The following is a 17,400-nucleotide window of genomic DNA, read 5'->3' as shown; positions in this document are numbered from 1 at the left end:
ACTTCAATCAAGTGAACACAAGATGGAGCCTAGACATGCAAATGCTAACAGACTATTTTCACTGTAAAAGGGATTGTTAAGCCCATTCCTGTTCTCACGTTCATGAGCATTTCCGAGCAGGAGTGGCTGCATGTTGACAATGTTGGAAAGCCTGGCTGACCCTGCCTCATCTAGTACCATTTGACTTCAGGTCAACTAACTCAGCAGAGAGTTAAGATTTAATCTGGGTTCTTCTGGTTACAGGATTTAAATTTTCTTCTGCTGTTGTTTTTACTTAATCGCCCCCAAATGTAAACAGAAGATGCAAAATTGTTCATCTTACTGCTGAGTGGAGTTCTATATTATTTCTTGAATGACTATACTCAGAAGGTTTCATCTCTCCTCAGCAATTAAGTACAAAAAGAGAATGACAGAAAAGCAAACATAATTCTACATTTTGTCACAGTCTGATTGACTCTTTCATTATGCAACAAAGGCATTTAACCTAGGTAATTATAGTTTGGTGGAAGACTAAAAATTCATGTCTATAGCTATAACTTGCACTCCAGGAAATGTTTATTCTTATTTCCTCTGTTCTGATTGAATAAAGGTAGAAAACGATATAGTTTTCTGAATCCATTCTATTCTCAGAGCAGCTTGGGAGAGGGAAATAAAAAATTAGAAACATTACTGACACTATGAAAAGGAACTTTCCAATGAGCAAGCAAACAGAAATTTGAGAATGCTGATTTCAAAACCTGAGCTGAACTTATAAAAAAGGGTGTGCCAGTTATTATAAAACAACTTCATTGGGATCAGCTCCAAATTCCTGGTTATACCAAATAAACAGTTAATCAAGGTAATGTTAAGCATGATTGATGAAAGAGCAATTACTTGAGGATATACAGCATTCAGCATTCTTGAATTGCCATCACAGTCAGGTCAGGGGTCAGCAGGACAGAAAGGATTAGTGAACAGGCAAAAACACAGAAGCTAAACAAACTATAAGGCTCAACAGGTCGTCACAAAAGTAGTAAAAGCTCCAATGCTGAATAAACCATATTTCAGTTATGGAATGCAGAAGTTGTAGAATTTGTCTTTGTTAAACTTAGAGAATACGAACACACGAACATATGAACAAGGAGCAGGAGTAGGCCATTCAGCCCCTCGAGCCTGCTCAGCTATTTAATAAGATCTGATAGTAACCTCAAATCTGCATCCTGCCTACCCCCAATAACCTATCACCCCCTTGCTTACCAAGAATCTACCCACCTCTGCTTTAAAAATATTCAAAGACTCTGTTTCCAACAACTTTTCAGGAAGAGAGTTCCAAAGACTCACGACCCTCAGAGAAAGAAATTTCACCTCATCTCCGTTTTAAATGGGCAACCCCTTATTTTTAAACAGCGACCCCTTGTTCTAGATTCTCCCGCAAGAAGAAACATCCACTCTACATCCAGCCTATCAAAATCCCTCAGGATCTTCTAGGTTTCAATCAAACCACCTCTTACTCTTCTAAATTCCAGCCAGTCCAATTGTTCCTCATAAGACAACCCACCCATTTCAAGCATTAGTCTGGTAAGCCTTCTCTGAATTGCTTCCAACGCATTTACATCCTTCCTTATGTAGAATGACTAATCCTGTACAGTGCCCCAGAAGTGGTCTCACTAGTGCTCTGTATATCTAAAGCACAACCTCCCTATTTTTGTATTCAATTTCCCTGCAATAAATGATAACATCCTATTAGCTTTCCTAATTACTTGCTGTACCTGCATACTAGCCTTTTGCGATTCATGCACTAAGACGCCCAGATCCCTCTGCATCACGCAGGTCTGCAATCTCTGATTGAGAACCAGAAGGCCAAATCTGATTGGCAGATGAATAAAGAAGTAAGGCTGTGTACAGATGGCATCACAATAGGAATAGGACACAAATTTGTAGAAATGCCTTTCTCTGCTGCCAGTTTGCAAGAGGTGTTCCTGCAAACGACACTTTTTCATAATAGCATGGAGGCAGTTTTGCTCACTCAAGGAATAAGCAGAGCTTAGGTACAAGTCATCTGATTGCCTTATTAACAACAGGATGTGAATAAAATTATTTTTCTGTGTTTGAATTTGAAAAGTGATATGAATTAGCTTTAACACCATTTTAGTCCATGGGATGAATACTACCCTCCACAGACCACATTTGAATAACCACGTAGCACTTAAATTTTAATGAAGGTTTCAGTCTTAAAATGCTGATTTTAAATCCAGTTCAGCAGACATGAAGCATTTTGAAACCCTAAGTTGCAGAAATTGAAATAAAACGTAAATATAATTTCCTTGGAAAATTTACATTAAATTGTTGGAAGGCTACTACTCCTAAATGAGCCCAAACCAAGTTTAAACTATAGATAACAATCATCTTACTGTAGAGTCTAGTTCTTTGCTTGCCCAACTTCAATGCCAAAGGTTTTGATCAACATTTTTAAGCTGAGCAAGAGAATTTTTAAGAAACTAATTTGAAATAAGAGTGTTAACGTTTTAAGGAGTCTCCTGTGATGTCTGTCTTCAGGGCAGACATGCAATTGTTCCAGCAAGAAGAAACACAGACATAAAAGATTTTCAAATGTAAGATATACATTTACATGAAATGTTTAAAAGGCTTCCTTATGTGTGTCTACATTGCTGTAGTTGTGCTCTTTCAAGTTACCTCAGGAACTCTTCCAAAAACACATACAGATATACAGATATAATCTACATCAAAGAATGAACAAAAGGTCAGATAAATCATTTGTAAAGGAAAGTATCAACAGACTTGATAAGTTTCTGCAGCAACATGGATCTTCAATCGATAAATTATGTATTTGACAATTAAGAATTTCTGTGGACATACATTATATTAATCTTGTGTGGTTATTTTTTCTGTATGTGTTAAAAACTTTCGTTATCCATGTAACATAGTACGACACCCTCACAAAAATTCCAGGACGCTTTGGTTTCGCACAACCTCGGCCAGGAATTATGACACCTTGTAATAGGTACTGGTCACCTTCTTCACAGACTAGAGGACCACCATAATCTCTCTGCAAAGAGAAAACCACAAAACTGTAAGCGATTACAAAATGACATATCGTCAGCATCAGTGTATTACACTTTTTTTTTTTCTGTTCTGACGTCTGGAGATGAGATATGGCCTTAATTACATAGGAACAGTTTATTTTGAAATAGCTGATGCTCCACGTGTGCAGTATAAGATTAATAAAGTAAAGATTGCATTTAACACAATGAAAAATATACAAGAACTGAAAGCTATTTGATCAAATAATATTCAGAGCCAAAGTGGGAAACAAAACAATTATTAGAATGGTTATGTTCCAGCTCTATGGTAAAAACAAAATCACTGATACAGTAGAACAAAGTTATTGAGAGTTTACAGGTGATGGTTAGTGAAACATGCAATGGAATCAAGTAAGCTCCAAAGTGTGGACACCACTGCAATAAAGACTCCCAATTATGCTGAAAAAATTAAATGGGGTCGTAATACCATTATTCCCCCTGGATTAAAGGTTGGTCTGTAATACATTTGTATTTTTATCAATTTTACTGACTTTAAACAGTTAGGAATAATGATATTAATGAATAATTAGTTTGATTTAGGCTAGCAATGCCTGACAGAGTGGGGAAGCAAGGCAATTAATCCACAGTCAGAACACTCATTTGCTGTGAAGTGGATTATAATCCTAGACCCCTTTTAGGACTACGCCAGATCAGGCGTATTCCTCGGATGATCACTCTCACTTAAGGCTGAGAAGGGCAGGCCCTACAGACACTTAAAAGGGTCTGATGAACTGATCCAATTCTCCCCTTAGAAAAGAAGCCACCAGAGAATGTTACCGTCCTCCAGAGAGCATTTTTAACAAATTTTAGCTAGATTATAAAAACCTGGATATTGTAAGGATCCCTCAACAATGTACCTTTCCATTGAGGTGTGTATGGGGTGGCTTTTTGAGTTTGAATACCGAAGACAATATGAGACATTATATTTTGTAAATTATATTAAAATTTGAAGAAGCGAACCTGCAATTCACTTTTGATGGTAAATGCAAAAAGTATAATCTTGTTTCTATTAGAGAATCCAAGTCTTATTAATATTTCAGAGAGATGTTTAAGATATCCATCAATAGAGTAGTATTTACCTTAAATCCCCTACTAGAAAGCTACCAAGTCTAGCAAGATACCTTTACCCCAATTAAGGGAAGAACTATATCACTACATGACAGCAGCTAGGCCTTTCAGAGAGGCTGGAGTGAATCCAACAAAACCAAAAATCATACTGTGTGGTTCAATATTTATACCATAAAAACCTGAGCCAGCAGGAAGCCTGTTATGCACACAAGCTGGACAACATCATTTGTTTTTGTTAACATCCTTTAAGTAAACAGGACACAGAGGTGCAGATAATGGTCACCACACTAAGTTTCCAGGATTTATTTGACAAGTCATCCTTATTTAGGGTCATGCTTAAGATTATCCGTTGTTAAATTATAGCATCTTACAATTTATCAATGCCTTGTTGAGGTGATGTAGAGGCCAGTTCCTGGTATTTTTTTTTAGAACTGCTTTGTGTTAAAGGATATACCATATCCTATGCTACAGGATGTTATTGTCCTTGAGCATACAATTATGGTCCAGGCATGTTTATAAACTTTTTGAACCTTTGTCCAGAAGATGAACTCTGCTTTTAATTTTAGTTGCTACTTCATTGGAGAATCACTATTTTAGTCTTATAAGTCTGTATATGTAGCTGGATTTTCTTACAACTTCGTATTTATTGCTGCATTCCTTCACAGCTGGTGATGCAGCTCCATCATGTGCACCGCATTGAAGGGAAACATAAAGTATCAAGAGCTGTTTTAGCATAAATATGACTTTAGTGAAAGGATGGGAAGATCACCTACTCTCAACTTATCAAAAACAACAAACTTGAGCGCAGCAATTTAATTTCTAATTCCCAGAAAATCATCCTGCCCCCAGCGGGTTTCGTGGTGGGCAGGAGCAGAGAATCTAGCGGGAACAAAGAAGATGGATACCCGCCAGCATTAAGATAATTTGAAATTTTCCTGACCCGGGTTAATGGCGAGTTGGGTATCCTGCTGAGTAGTGGCGTGAATGCCATTTGCATTCATTACCATCTCATGAATGCCCATTAAATATTCTTCTCAGCGGAATCATAAGCCATCTCCCAATCTTGCATCATGCCAGTGGGAAATCACATCAGCCTGAATCTTGTTCGGATAAAAAGGTGGCATGCACCGGTTGGACCTCACTTTGCTGGCGACTTCGAGGTGAGTGTAATATACATAGCCTACCTTCCATAGCAATGATACTGAGGCATTCAGATAGAGACCAGTATTGCAGCTGGTGGAGGGTGGTCTGCTCCTGGTGGATGCCACCATTGTCCTGAAGGTCACCACTGTGCAGCGGTACTCAGACAGGGCTGAAGTCATATTTATGCATTCAGAGACCAGCATTTTGGGCGGGAGGGGGTGGGGGGTGAGGTTAGGTAAGGGTAACAAGCACATGGGGGCAAAGGGGCTATAAGGCTTTGTAAGAGGTTGGGGAGGGGTAATGCACATGGGGGCAAAGAGCAACAAAGCTTTGCAAGGGCTTGGTGGGAGGAGGGAGAAGGATGGTCGGCCAAGGGGCAGAAAGTCTTTGCAAGGAGGCAGGGGGAGGTGGAGGGAGAATGAAGGCAGGCAGAGGGGAAACCGAGAAGCAACAGCCTGGCAAGGGAAACTGCAACACTGACAAACAAGGGGGTGAATGGGATGCCAAATGTATGAATGGGCCGGGATGCACACAGATTCCAGCATAGGAAAGGTGGGGCGCAATAGGTATAGCCACATGGAGACTCATGGGGCAAGGTGGGTGGAAAGGGAGACAGTGTAGCGTTCAGTCATGGGGGAAACAGGGAACTTATAAAAGTCAAAGTCCTTGATCTGGGGCTAGCAGATTAGAGTCAAAAAATAGAGACAGTCCTGGGGCTCTGTGAACCTCACAGTAACAAGTCGGAAAGTTCAGACAGTCATGGGGTGCAGTGGGCCATGCTGCAGGGCTATTCATAGCAAGCACAGTGTACTCCCATTCCTGGGGGGGTGGGGCAGGGGCTGTGTGCTCAGTTGGAATAGTGCATATCTTGGTGTGTACGGCATTTTCACAGTCGCTGTCCATTGGCTTGTTTGTCTTTGTGCTGGTCTGTAGGTGGGATGGTAATGGTTATGGGAGGCATCTGCAGCCTGCATTTAGAGAAAACATAATAAAGTGGGAGGGTGTGTGAAGCTTTCCAGGGGGGATTCTCCTCAGTAGGTGACTTCACAGACAGCCTCTAGGTGGGGAGGGATGAGGTCCACATGGGGCATGGGCACACCTGTAATGATGGGCACGGGGGGAGGGTAGGAATGTTGACCACAACAACAATGGGATCCAGTATTACTGGGGAAGGCTGGAGAACAACAGTAAAGAGCTCTATCTTCACACCATCAGGTTCCAGGTAAATTTCTGGGATGCAGAGAAGAACCCTATCCAGGAGGGTAGACCTAGACAACAGAGATGACTCACCAGACCTATGGTACACCAAAGAAGATCCATCTATTTACAGATGAGTGAGAGACAATGCTGTGCACCTCGTGCTTGTCGCGAGCTCTGGTAGAACACATCTGCCACATTCTTCATGAAGACCTAACGCCCCGTGGAGTTGGGGGGTAGCCCCAGCCAGTGACTTTAAAGGTGACCATGGCCCTCAATTTCTTTGCCTATGGGTCGTCCCTGGGAGCCACAGGGAACCTGTGCAGCATCTCGCAGTCGGCCACACGTAGATGCATCAGGGTCACAGATGCCCTCTACAGCAAGGTACGTCACCGCGTGAGGTTTGCACTCAATGAAGGTAGCCAAGCTGTGCAATTCAATGGATTTGCAGCTATCTCAGGCTGCCCAAGAGTGCAGGGTGCAATCGACTGTACATGTGGCTTTAAGATCTCCATGTCTATCAACGTTAAAGGCTTTCAATTCATCAATGTTCAACTGGTATGCAATCATCAGAAGCACAGAATGCATTTTTGTGCACAGTACCCTAGGAGTTGCTATGACTCATACATCCTGAGTCACTCTCAAGTGCCCCAGATTTTTGAAGGGCCTGGTGTCTATAGGGATGGCTGCTTGAGGATAAGGGGTACCCACTTAACATTGGGTCATGATACACTTGCATCAGAGTGCTATGGAGGAGAGGTACAACGCAGCTCACAGCTCCACACAGTCCCTAACCAAGCAGACCATTGGGGTTCTGAAGATGTGCTTCTGATGTTTGGACTGCTCAGGTGACACACTACAGTACACTCCCGATAGGGTTTCCCGCATCATCGTTGTGTGCTATACCATTCACAATTTGGTAGTGCAGAGGGGTGATCCCTTGGCAGAGGGAGAAATGGAGGAGGATGAGAGCACCTCAGAGCATGAAGATCAGCAGCCCGGGAACCTCAAGCGGGTAATGAGTGTCAGCTTCCAGGGGACAATGCCATCAAGGAAGCAAGATGTGGGAGATGCCAGTGCCACTTCAGTTGGCACCAGATTCCAGGAGGAAAAAAAAGTGAAGGCAAAGGGGGCTGGCCACATTTCTCTTGGCTCTGAATGCCATTCCATTAAATTGAAAGGAATGTCCAACTTGTCACATCGAGAGCTAGTTCAGGATTTAGACTTGCACCATCTAGCCTCATGATTCACCTGGGCCATGATCTCTAAGAAGGTCAGCAGTGCCCCCTGTATGGGCTCATTCTGGGAAGTGAGAGTTGACTCAACAGCAAGAACGCTGTGAAAACATACTTGATGTAGTCATTACCACATTAATGAGAAACTACAGAGACCCGTCCTTGTTCTTTGATGCTACCACTGAGGAGATACAACTACCACAAATCCCTCAAGGCTGCTGAGCTGCCCTCACACAATGATGTGTTATGAAGAAAAAGGGTTACAAACACGTTAAGCACACACTTCCAATAAAGATCTTAACATCTACCTGACATCACACAGGGTACGGAAACTACCTTTGGTGAAGTTGACATCACATGAATGTGAAGCTCACAGAGCAACACTATCACTGAGTTGAAGGATGGTGTTATGGCACAATTAATGGTAAATGCTGAGCTACTTAAATACCAAAGGAAAACTTGAAACAACTGCCACAACTGTTTTTCAATTTGCATAAATTTTGAGATGCGTCCCTTGAATTCAGTAGTAATAAGTCTACCAAGTCTTATAGGATCCTTACAAAACTAAATTAAACCTTTATTAATAGAAGAAATGATTTTAAGTATACATACAGATCTACACATTACTAAATGATAATTTATAAATCCCCTAGTTAATCTAACCCCCAGTTATACTTTCGCTAAGGCAACAGTAAGACACGTAGGCCAGAATTTTTAGCCGGCGTGCAGGTGCATGCCTGACATGCCCGAGCGTGAAATAAAGCGCGTTGACGTAATTTGAGCGTGCCAACGTCAACACACACTCTTGCGATATTTTGGTAAGCGGGCACGCGATGAAGACGGAGGCGCTTCCGCCATTAGTTAAGTGGCCAGTTAAGGCCCTTGAGACACCGGTTGTCTCGGACTTTACGTAGCCCGTGTGATTTTCAGGCCATCACAAGGGCTAAACGGGCAGGTGGGCAGGCCACAACTTCAAAAACCTCGTCCACAGGCGGGATAAGAGGGGTCAGGAGGCTTGTAAATGTGAGTAGTTTGTAGTTTAGGACATAACTTGCTGTTGGTTGCTTGTGTGAACAGGACATCTTCATTTCGCTTCAGAGCTGCATTGAAAGAAATAAGAGGCTTCAGTTCAGGACTCAGTGTTGTTTTCCAGGCCCTGGAGGATTCATATCACTTGGGGCCTTCCAGATATCAGAGAACCTTCCCTTAACCTGGGAATGGGGATTGTGGTCTCCGCTGGAGGCACCTCCTCTGAGGAGGAAGAGAGAGCCAGAAGGGGGAGGAGGCCAGGTGGCCCCACTCAGCCTCCAGGGGAGCGACCTGTGGGAGGACAGGCACAGGCACAAGGGGTGTAGTACCAACAGGAAGCCCAAGGCGGAAGGAGCTGCAGAAGACACCACTATCCTGCTGCCAGGGTTTACAGGTGGCGATGCAGCTACCTTGTCTGAGGTGCAATGCCGAAGGAGGCTCCGCCTCTCAAGGGAGACAGTGACCTCAATTTGTCAGAGAATCGGCCCTGAGATCAGCCCTGACTGTGTGGGTGGACACTGCATGCCAGTGGCGCTGAAGGTCACGGTGGCCCTCAACTTCATTGCCTCCGGCTCTTTCCAGGGCTCGGTGGAGGACATTTGTGGAGTCTCCCACTCAGCTGTCCACAGTTGTGTCAAGCTGGTGACAGATGCTCTGTTCAGGCGTGCATTGACTTTCATTCATTACTCTAAGGATGAGGCCAGCCAGGCAGAGCGAGCCAGAGGCTTCACACAGTGATTGCTGGGTTCCCCGCGTCCAGGGTGTTATAGACTGCACACTTGTGGCCATCAAGGCGCCAGCAGGTGAGCCGGGTGCCTTCATTAACAGGAAGGGCTTCCACTCCATGAACGTGCAGATAGTGTGTGATCACAGGATGCTGATTCTGCAAGTCTATGCAAGGTACCTGGCAGCTCCCATGACGCTTACATCCTGAGACACTCCCAGGGGCCGAGGCTCTTCAGTGCTCCAGCCCGACTGGATGGATGGCTGCTGGGTGACAAGGGCTATCCCCTCAGAAGGTGGCTCCTGGTGCCTCTCCGCCATCCAAGAACAGAGGCCCAGCAGTGGTACAACAGGAGTGATGCCTCCACTAGGGCAGGTGGTAGAGAGAACCATCGGTCTTCTCAAGATGCACTTCTGATGCCTGGACCATTCAGGAGATGCACTCCAATACCCCCCAGATCATGTGTCACTGATAGTGGTTGCATGCTGCGCTCTCCACAATCTGGCACTGGAAAGGGGGGACCCAGTGGAGGAAGAAGATCTTGACACAGCTGCACAGGCAACAGATGATGAGTTCAGTAGTGAGTCTGAGGATGAGCATAGTCAGGATAACGCTAAGGGGATAGACACTGACCTGGGCAACCTCCAGAGAGGCAGGGACACCCGGGACACTTTGATCCAATGCTCCTTCAGCGAGCCTACCAAAAAGAGCCACCATCACATGACAGTGCTGCAGGCTCCATACTCCATCCCTGAAAGGACCAGTTCCTTGGCCAACAACATAAACTTTGTTGAAATGGCACAGAGTTTGAGGAGAAACATGTCCATCATAACATCATGGCTTACCCTGCACCTGCAGAACAAAATGAAGCATCCAGAGGCCAGTTACACAAAAACACATTTAATTAATTGGTGCCTGGCAAACATCCTATAAGTTAACATTGACAGGTGTTTTCCATCACACCAATAAACACTGAACAGAAAAATGGGGAAACCAAAGATCACCCATGATCAGCCAGTGTTGTGATTAAGGTGCTTTAAGTTTTTGCTTGCAGGTGCTATGTCTAGATGCTCCCCCTTGCTGGCACGGGCATTGGAGACAGCCTGCTCACTCTGCTGTCTTGTTGGCCTTAATGATTTTGGCGGTTGTTCTCTGGCCCGTGGAGCCTGTGCTGGCCCCACCTGGGAGGGAACTGCCAGTGCCAAGGCTGGCATCTCCCCAGTCGCCACAGCCTCATCAAATGCCACAGTCACTGGCAGAGGGATGGAGCAGCTGCTGCCCTCATCTGATGCACCCTGACAGGAGCATGCAGAGATGACAGACAGGTCGTGCGCCAACGTGAGGTCCGCGCCCTTCGGTGGTAGGCTTCCGAGGACTACCAAGGGCGCATTTGAATCAGTTGCCAGGTAGACATTGGACCTGGCGGATATTGAGTACCCACCCCCGCCCGCCCCTTCGCATTCGTTCCGCAACCTCACCTTACACTGGGCAGGCCTTAATTGGCCCGCCCGCCTAAAATCGCGGTGCACTACCAATAGTAGGCGGTGGTCGGCTTTCCTACCACCCCGATCCCGCACACCAAGGGCAAAATTCTGTCCATAGATTTTAAAAGACCCAGGCAAAGAAACACCATACCCTGAAACAGTCAAATTCAAAGTGAGTTTTCTTAACTTCAGTTCTTTGTAGACAGCAGCTTAAGGCGTAGGTACTGGAGGCTTTTTCACACTTGTTTTAGATCTTAGAATGTCTTTCCTTGCACAGTCTTCTCTCCTTTAACCATATTTTTCCCTTTGAATGCAAATTCCCATTGCTTCACTATATCTTTGGACTTTACCTTTCTAATAATAAAAATCTCTCATTGTGCCAATTTTACCAGTAGTCTTTGGGGAAAATAAACAGTGGGTTGAATTTTGCTGTTGGTGAGCAGGGGGTGGGGCCCGCTCGTCGATGCGTAAAATGATGCGGGATGACGTTGGGTGGAACCCCCGACGTCACCCCACCCCGTTTAAATCTTCAGGAAGGCGGGCCCGCAGCAAATTCAGCTGTGCGCCCGCCGACCTAATAATTGATCAATTGAGGCCATGGACAGGATCATTAAAACAATTAAAAGACCTGCCCGAACAACCTTAAGGTTGGCGGGAAGGCCAGGAGCCCCGTCAGGGATTGGAAAAACATGAAACCTCATCCACCGATAGGATAAGGCTTCACGTAGGGATTTTAAAAGTTTCATAAAGTTTTAGTGAAATTTATGAACATGTCTCATCTCATGTGACATTGTCACATGAGGGGGACATGTTAAGGATTTTTTTTTCTATTTTTAATGTTTTTACAACTGTCAATGATCTCCCTGAGACAGCACTTAGCCTCAGGGAGATGTGCGCTTTTTCGTGCGCATGCGTGAAAGAGCGCTCTCTCGCAAGTGGGGAATCCCCCCTGCCCGCACAGAGAGCGCCTGGTGCTTCCCACCGGATGTCACGCTGGGTGGGCCATAATTGGCCTGCCCATTTAAAATGGCGGCGGGGCCCGCTTCTCCGGCAGGGATCGGCTCCCCGCCTGCCGTTGATTGGGTCGGGCCTGCCCACCCGACAGGCAGAAAATTCTGCCCAATATTTCACTCCTCTTTGAATTCAAGGTAGCCTGGTTTATTTAAAATTGCTGATGTTCCCTTTACTCCTATGTTTACCTATTTAACATTCAAACCTAGCATATCTTCTATTACAACAAAGCCTTCAGACCAGCTGCCTTTAATTCAATTAAGTCACACACACACACCGACCCCATTATTACTCTAGTACTCTACTTAATAATAAATTCCAATAACATTATGAAAATTATTACATCTTCCTGACAATGGCTAAACCTCGGTGTGTGGCCATGGAGTCCAGGGCCAAGCGCAAATCTGGCAAAATCTGCTGCACTAAGGTGTCCATGGTGGTTGCTGACTTTCCCACGGTGACCTCGAGGTGCTCGCATGTTGCAGCCACTGCATCAGACAGAACGCAGATGGACTCCTTCATTGTTCACTCTAGTCTGCTGAGCGGCTGTCGAATCTCTGCCTGATGTTCCGTTGCCTGTTGCATCCCCAGCATTGAGTTGGCAGCCACTTGCAGAGGGTCAACATCTGACTCAGACTGAGCGAGTGGTCTCCAGCAGCCCCCCAAGTGCCAGAGATCTGTACTGTGCCTGTCTCTGACTGCTGCAGGGCCGTGCCAGTGAGGCATTCTCCAGTAGGTGAGCCCGAGCCTAATCTGGAACAAGTGCCCACCAAGCTGTGCCTGCGCTGATGGAGAGCGTGGGTGGGTGCTGTGATGGTTCTTTCTCAGCTTCTTCACCTGATGTGGCCTGGAGACTGGGACTTATGTTGGCCAGCCTTATGGGCCTCGATCTGCTGGTGCCTATAAGAGAAGAGTGTTAGTTTATGAGCCTGCGGATTATAAGATCGCATGTCACTCACTGTGAATGTCAGGATGTGATAAGCTGATGGAGGTGTGATCCATACCATGTTGCTGAGGCAATCTGATCTCCTCATCCCCACAAGAGCGATCCCGGTCCTCCCCAGCGATCTCGGCGGCATCCTCCTCGAATTCCGTGAGGACAAGGATGTCGGCCGTCCCTCCCCCGGTCTGCGATCTTTCCTGCCTGTTGTAGGCAAGCTTGCCCTCGATGAAGATAAGAGAGAAGCATGTAATGAGAAGGGGTGGGGCACAGGTTGGGAGATATGCATGCCCCCTGTGTGTGGTGAGCCATCCCCAGGAGGGGCTGAGAATGGCTGAGGTGAGCAGCGTGATAGATGGGATGGTGGTGGTGATGTGAAAGTCACTGTGAGACAATCAGTGGTGATATGTGCCCTGCTAATGGTTGTGAGAGATCCATAAAGAGCGTAGCCCTTTGAGTATATGATGCTATGATGAGAGTTTGATATTGGAGGGCTTGATGGATTACCTTACCCTCGCAGATTGGATGAGATCATTCATCCTCTTCCTGCACTGGATGGCGTTTTGGATGCCATGGCCAGCTGTGCTGACCTCCTCTGTGATGGCCTCCCAGGCTAGAGAGGTGAGGTTGGAATGCTTTCTGGAGCCATCCCTGGGATACAGCACAACCCTACGTGCACACACTCCTCTTATCTAGGTCTGGAGGGTGTTGTGGCAGAAGAGGGGTGCAGCCTTCTTCCTCTGGTTGGCAAACATCTCTAACAGTCTCCTGGAGATAGCTGGGCTCGAGAGAGAGAGTGAGATGTGTGGCATTTAAAGATGACACCCAGACATTTGACCTCGTCAGTTAATGGAGGGGCAGAAGAATCAGCTCCTGACCCACCACGTGATTCAGTGAGATACTCATCTGTGAATAATTAATAAGCATCCTGGCACAGAATCAGGTGTGATTCCCGCCATTCTGAGCAGCGGGATATGCGTCGCAGAACCCGCCAGCCACTACCCTTAGTTTCAAAAACAGAAAATTCCACCCGTAGTCATCAATTCACCATCAGAGAAAAGGATTTATTATTTCACCAGCTTTTTCTGGCTGTCAGAGTGTAGGGATAGTGCCCCATGAGCTCAGACTTCAGACTTCACCCTCCACTGCCCGCCCCCAAAAATGTTAAGTCAGTGAACTTTACCACTTCTCGATTGCACCTCATCACTTTAGTGCATTATAAATCAGCATAACAGAACACAATTACAATTAAGAGTAAAAGACTTCATCAATAGATGTTAATTTAACACAACATTGTCTGATACAGTAACTACCACACCTTCAACTTACATGTATTGTCAATGCTCTGGCCTCCATTGGCGTTGGGCGTTGTGGTGGTGGTGAGTGGACAATATGATGAAAAGGCCAAAAATCAGTTCTACGCTGTCATGAATCCAGTTTGCGATTGTCCACTCCGCCCATCAATGGCGGGCTGCCTTTCCCACTGTCCAACGTCGGGAACCTAATTTCAATGCACTTGCATCTCATCATCTTGCCTGCTCGCCGGAATCATCCCCCCACACACTGGATCATCCGGGCACGTCAAAAAGTGGCGGGCTGGAGTCTTCTTGCTTTTTGGGGCCATGTCTTCTGTGCAGCAGTCCTGGGCTGCAAGCATTGAGAGTTGCGTGCATGGCTGCAGTTCAAGTATGGTGCCCGGCGAGGCAACAGAGCGGCAGGCGAATTGGAGGAAGCCTGCCAGTGAAACAGTGTTTCCCATGACGGCATAAATAATGAAGTGGGAAGGGGACAAGACGGTGTGAAAACCTGCCATTAGGACCAGTGGGACAAACGTTTCACACACCCACTACCGCATTTAATGCGATTCTCAGACAATTTCACCCTCTGTCTCAGCAAAAAAAATAGCATTACTTTTTAGAAAGATGATGGTTCCATGCAAAGTGAACAAGCTTTTAAACCGAAGACTGGCAAGACTAGCCACTTGATATCGCCCATCTTATAGCAAACTGCTGACAAGATACAGAATGAGGTATGCACAAAGCATTCTCCTACATTTAGATTTCAAGAGGTTTTCAGTTTTATGATGCTGAAGCTCTGTCAAAATGGCCCTCCTGTGTCAGAGCTGTGTACAGAAGATTACTCCCTTCAATTCAGAACTTAAATTTCAGTCATGATTCTTGGTCATCCTAGCAACGCACACCCCTCCCAATTTGCCACAGAGACAAAAAGAAAACATACTTGCTGCCTCAAAACTAAAATATGATTTCTTGTACTTGTAACGTAGCTATTTTAGTTGAGTGGTGAATTAAGGCAGTTGTTCTGCTAAAATCTGGTCACCTTTCTTTCATTGGCAGAATGCTTCATGTTCAGATGGCTAACAGTTAAGAGTTTACTGTAAAACGTACTCAGTGCAAGAAATTTAATGTCCTTCCCCCGAGGCAGTTTTGGTGGTGGGAGCATTTAAATCAGACAAGAAGGCTTGTGAACAGCCTTCCTGCACCATCGCCAATTGAGGCCCTTAAGTGGGAAATCAATGCCCACTTAAGGGCATCATCCTACTGCCACTGGTATTCACCCAGCAGCAGGCAGGGCACTCACCATGTGGGAAGCCCGGAAAGCAAAATTTGTCGTGGTTTCTTTTGGGCTTCCAGAGGGGATCCACTGTTCAAAGGCACTCAGTACCTGATTGAAGGACCGACCATCAGGAAGGTGGGGTGTGCGCTGAGGGCCACCCTCATGCCCTTGCTGCTGATCCCCCTCCCCGCAACATGACCTCCATCTGTCACCTGTGGCCTGGATCCATCAGTGACCCTGGGCCTCGGGTGACTGCTCCATTTGGGGCTGCCAAGCATTGTACAGCTGAGGGCCTCTGACTGACCGGCAACTCTTGGCAGGAGTAGAGCTCTGGCCCTAGAGTTCTTGATCCTCGGGAAGGCCCATTGCTGCCCAGTTAAGTGCCTGATTGATACTTAATTTGGTGGGCTTTCCCAAGAGGAGACAACATGGGGCTTTCACTGGCTCTTCCCCATAAGGGGCTAGCACCTGGGTTGCCTCCGTTAAATACCACCCATAGAACTCAGAATAATAATGAGCATTAGTGAATTGGTTAAGTTCTATCAGGGTGTTGGTAAAAGTTTTTTTTAGCATAGACATGTGGTTTCTTCCTTGGAGTTCCAAAACAGCCCCTATAATCTCTTAATCTTAATTCCAAGACATCTCATTAACTAAGTTATAAAATATACATAAAACTATATCCATACCAATTATTTTAGACTGATACGCAGGATCTGGAGCTAGAATTTCAAGTGCAGGTCCAAGACTTGACATTCAGTTAGTTACTGTTCAACAGTCATTCATCTCTTGGACACCACCAATGCAACTTTCAAATATATATAAAGCTCATACAGCTCTGCATAATTTAAACTACTAAAAGAAAAACTACAAAATTGGGCAAATATTTTAACCTAATGATAGTCAAAAATAAGTATTCTAGAGACACACTCTCCTGATTTAAATTTGTACTGACCTTCGTCAACAGTGGAGGAAGACCATGGCCCACATTTCCCAGACCACCAGATGTACCAACAACATGCAGCAATGGCATTACCCAGCTCATTATTTTCACCAGGCAAATTTCACAAATGTAACAAACATCATGATAATTCTCCCCAGTAAGTTTCTGTTATGCGATTTATGCTTTGCCAACTAAATGCATCAGGATGGGCTTTCCCTGCAGGTAGACCAGGTTAACATTGAACAGATTAACTAAAGCATATGCCACCTTGTGTTTATTTTCTTTAAAATACTGTGAGGCATTTGACAATCAGCGTACACTTGCCCTTAAGTTCTTTATCCTTTTAATGCTTCTCTTACCTCACATGTACCAACAGTGCCCTTTTCTTCTCCCGCACAGATTTCAGATTCATTAATTTGGACTTTTCCTTGATGGTACTCATTGCATTTCTTATTTCCAACTATTGGAATCTGGGCTACCTTTAGTTCGCCTTCATAACCCGTACCTAAAAGAGAAATGGGAAAAACAAAGCTTAAGATAACCGAATGCATGCTGGACATTAAATTAAACATATCTGGATATGAAATAAATTTAAAAAACATGCCTACCACTATTTGTACAGCTAAGAAAATAAGATGAAGTGCCTTCCAGGACAAGCGCAATCTGTAGAATTTGGACCTGGGATATAGCCAGTTTTATAGCTGGGGCACCGAATCTTGAATGAGTGTAAAAGATCGTGGGAAACATGAATGCAAGAGGTTTTGGATGTAACTCACGTTTAAAATCCCACCATATTTTGTGCTGGTTCAACCAACTATCCCTGGATTGTGCTGCTACAATTATAGTGGAAACAAGCATTGTGCTCTCATCCTGCCTATACTCCAGTGATGAACAGAGACATATTGGTGTACATTTTGCCTTTGATGGGTGAGTGGTAATGTGTGGCAGGTCAACTCCCAGATACTTTATAGAACC

General features: G+C 45.1%; 1 protein-coding gene across 1 annotated transcript in view; it reads right to left on the bottom strand.

Annotated features, from left to right (window-relative positions):
* Positions 1-1,305: 1,305 nt before the first annotated feature.
* Positions 1,306-17,400, bottom strand: part of LOC121285856 (hepatocyte growth factor-like) — a 72,667-nt gene continuing 56,572 nt past the window's right edge. Inside the window, exons 17-18 of the mRNA XM_041202753.1 lie at positions 16,785-16,930; positions 1,306-3,046 (exon numbers count right to left, since the gene is read on the bottom strand). Coding sequence (XP_041058687.1) covers positions 2,858-3,046; positions 16,785-16,930 — 335 coding nt within the window. The 3' untranslated portion in view covers positions 1,306-2,857. The remainder of the gene's footprint in view (positions 3,047-16,784; positions 16,931-17,400) is intronic.

The sequence above is a fragment of the Carcharodon carcharias genome, chromosome 13 (genome assembly GCF_017639515.1).
Source record: "Carcharodon carcharias isolate sCarCar2 chromosome 13, sCarCar2.pri, whole genome shotgun sequence".
NCBI classification, from domain to species: domain Eukaryota; kingdom Metazoa; phylum Chordata; class Chondrichthyes; order Lamniformes; family Lamnidae; genus Carcharodon; species Carcharodon carcharias.
Note: the sequence above shows the minus strand (reverse complement) of the source record. Positions and strands in the feature narration are given on the sequence as shown.